The sequence below is a fragment of the Crocuta crocuta genome, unplaced genomic scaffold (genome assembly GCF_008692635.1).
Source record: "Crocuta crocuta isolate KB4526 unplaced genomic scaffold, BGI_CrCroc_1.0 scaffold344, whole genome shotgun sequence".
NCBI lineage: Eukaryota > Metazoa > Chordata > Mammalia > Carnivora > Hyaenidae > Crocuta > Crocuta crocuta.
This window is the reverse complement of record NW_027533081.1, coordinates 737267-740260: the sequence shown is the minus strand read 5'-3', so window position 1 is coordinate 740260 and position 2994 is coordinate 737267. Positions and strand designations below refer to the sequence as shown.

The 2994-nt window shown below is 47.6% G+C and overlaps 1 protein-coding gene across 1 annotated transcript in view; it reads left to right on the top strand.

Annotated features, from left to right (window-relative positions):
- The window catches only part of PI4KA (phosphatidylinositol 4-kinase alpha), a 120372-nt gene that overhangs the window by 107407 nt on the left and 9971 nt on the right, over nt 1-2994 (top strand). Inside the window, exon 43 of the mRNA XM_077745944.1 lies at nt 1399-1519. Within this exon, the coding sequence (XP_077602070.1) occupies nt 1399-1519 (121 nt within the window). The remainder of the gene's footprint in view (nt 1-1398; nt 1520-2994) is intronic.

Here is a 2994-nt window from a genome sequence, read left to right as displayed (position 1 = left end):
ACCCACCCACCCACTCACACTCTTTTTCTGTCTCAAAATAAATAAACATTTTAAAAGATGAAAAAAAGAAAGAAACACACAGGACTAAAATGCTAAAACCTTTCTCAAAGCTAGAAGCCTTGATGGGCCTCAGCGACTGATAACACTTCCTCCTTGTTCAGACGGCTGGTTTCCACTTCCCTGTTGTCTGTTTTCGTTACTGCATTGAGTCCCCTTCTGTGGTCTCAGCGACACTGACTGGATTACCAGTTCATCATAAAAGGACATAACCGACAAACAGCCAGGTGGAAGGGCAGCAGAGGGCAGGGGATGTGGGAAGGCTGTGGAACTTCACACTCTTCAGGCACGTGACTCTCCCAGCCTCTTCACCAACTCGGAAACTCCACAAACTTTAAATTAAACAGACTGCAAGTTGAATATTCATAGTTTAACTTTAGATCCTTTTACTGGGTTAGCAGTGAGAAACCCATAGCAAGAAGTTATTTGAAGTTTGACCTACTAGGTAAGCCCACCCAGCCAAGGACATCTGTCCCGAGAATACCAGATTGGGGGTGGGGGGGCTACAAACTACTCTGGGGTTGGGGGAGAAGCCAGGAGTCTTCCATAAAGGTGAGTGCCTTTTTTAAGACAGGGTAATTAAGAGACACCTGGGTGGCTCAGTTGGTTGAGCGTCCAACTTCAGCTCAGGTCATGGTCTCATGGTTTGTGAGTTTGAGCCCCATGTCAGGCTCTGTGCTGACAGTTCAGAGCCTGGAGCCTGCTTCACATTCTGTGTCTCCCTCTCTCTCTGCCCCTCCCCTACTCACACACTCACTCTCTCCCTCTCTCTCTCTCAAAAATAAACAAACATTAAAAAATTTTTTAGTTAAAAAGACAAGGTACTTAATATGAGTAGCAGAACATGACTAAGAAGGAGAAAGAGGAAAGGTCCTTAGGAGAGTGGCCATGGTATGTCAACTCATGAAATATGTTTGTTAGAATTTTTTGGAACCTGCCCATCAACTTTGGAACATTGTTCCAAACAACCAGCTTATAGCAGAGTTTTAGTACCCAACCCACTCATTCCTCATACTTGACAACAGCAGAAATTAGTTGAGTCATGGTTCTTAGAATCTAGGGGAAGTCACAGGGGAAACTAAAGCTGGCTCCTTCCTATATTGAAGACCCCATCACCTGGGGCCCCATCTGCCCCACCGGCCAGCTAGCCAGCTGGAACTTGTCCTATGTGGGCTGGGCTCACACATACCCAGAAGAGCTTGCCCACACAGCCGGAAACCACTAGGCCTTACTTCTTGCTGGGTCTGCAAGTGCTGGAAGTCCACTCTTGCACTGGGTGAGAGTCTCTCTTGGTAGAGAGGCGCCCAGGCCTGGGCTGATGGTGACCTTGCTCTCCTATAGATGGGCTACGTCCGGGAGTATATTCTGTGGGCAGCATCCAAATCCCAGCTTCTGGCACACCAGTTTATCTGGAACATGAAAACTAACATCTATCTGGATGAAGAAGGGCACCAGAAGGACCGTGAGTATTTGTCACCTTCCCTCAGGCCTCACCCCCCCATCTTTAACCCTCATAGGCCTGTGCTGTCCCAGCCCATAGTTCCCTCTGCTTCCTGTCCTTTGATGGGAACACGTTACCCTTCAACACCCAGCAGGAGCAGGATCCTCCTCCTTGGTGAAACCTTTGCTAACCTCCCTCCAGACGTCCTGCCCACCCTGGCACCATCCTGCAGCTCCCCAGGCACATGTGGGAGCCTCCTGCTCAGGCCAAGCTTCTCCTCACACTGTGCTTGACCCAGTGACTCCATGTGGGGGCGAGGCGGCCACCCAGGGCAACGGTCCTCAAACAGAGGTTGTCCACATCTTCACACCCTTAAAAACTAGTGAGGCCCCCAGAGAGCTTTGGTTTACATGGGCTTTGGTTCCCAGTGTTAACCAACATTAGACATGAAAACTGACACATTTAAAAAATAATACAAGCCCATCACATAGTAACATAAATATTTTTATGAAAAACAATTCTTAAAAAGCTCAAAAAGGAGAAAAGTGGTGTTGCTTTACAGTTGTACAGATGTCTTTAATGTCTGTAACAATGCCACAGCATCTTTAGTAAAAGACAGCAGGACTCTCCTTCTGCTTCTGCATTTACCCTGTTGGAATAGGTTGTTTGGTTGAAGTAAATGCGGGGAATTCAGCCTGGCAGACACGTGGCTGGAAAAGGAAGGAGCGTTTTAGTGGACTTTCCAGTCATTCCAGGTGGTCTCATCCCTGGTGATACTGCACCAAATGCAACAAGTGATAGTTTCTTAAAGGTGAATTGCAATGTGGATTTAAAATCATGACAGCGAGTTTCTCGTGCTCTTTCTTTGAAGCCCATTGGTCTACCCAGCACTTACCACACCCCCCGCAGGACTTCACAGCATTCAAATTCACATTTGCCAATGCCTTACCAAACAGAAACATTGTCAAGTGCTGGGGAGCTGTCAAGCTCACTGGCACCGATGCAACTTTTCCAAAACTTTGTGGTTTTCCTTACGTGGCAGATTCGACTTGCTGATTTTTAAGAAAATATGTGCCATGTACCTAAGTCCAAATAACTATTTTTGTCAGTCACTCTTTCAAGTAAAAATGATGTTCCCTGAAACAGAAGTTCCTTCAGCTCAAAAGTCAAACCAACACAAGGTGCTGTCCCTCGAGACCACAGCATTGCATGCTTCACGTGCAGCAGGGGCTCTGGGCACTGTCCATTTCACCACACAGAATGTTAGACGTACTCAGGGTAGAGTTCAATCAAATGAGTCATTGCTCATCGCCTCACCAGGGATATTCTTAGTGATACTGGCTTTTGTTCCCACCATGGGAGCAGAGCCAGGAGGATCCAGTGACCACCAGTACCTTGTCCAACTGCTTGTGCACAGCCTCCAAGTGTCTACACAGCAAGGAGGGCAAACGCCCTGTCAGTATAGTTTTGATTGGGGGGGGGGGGGGGCTAAGGGG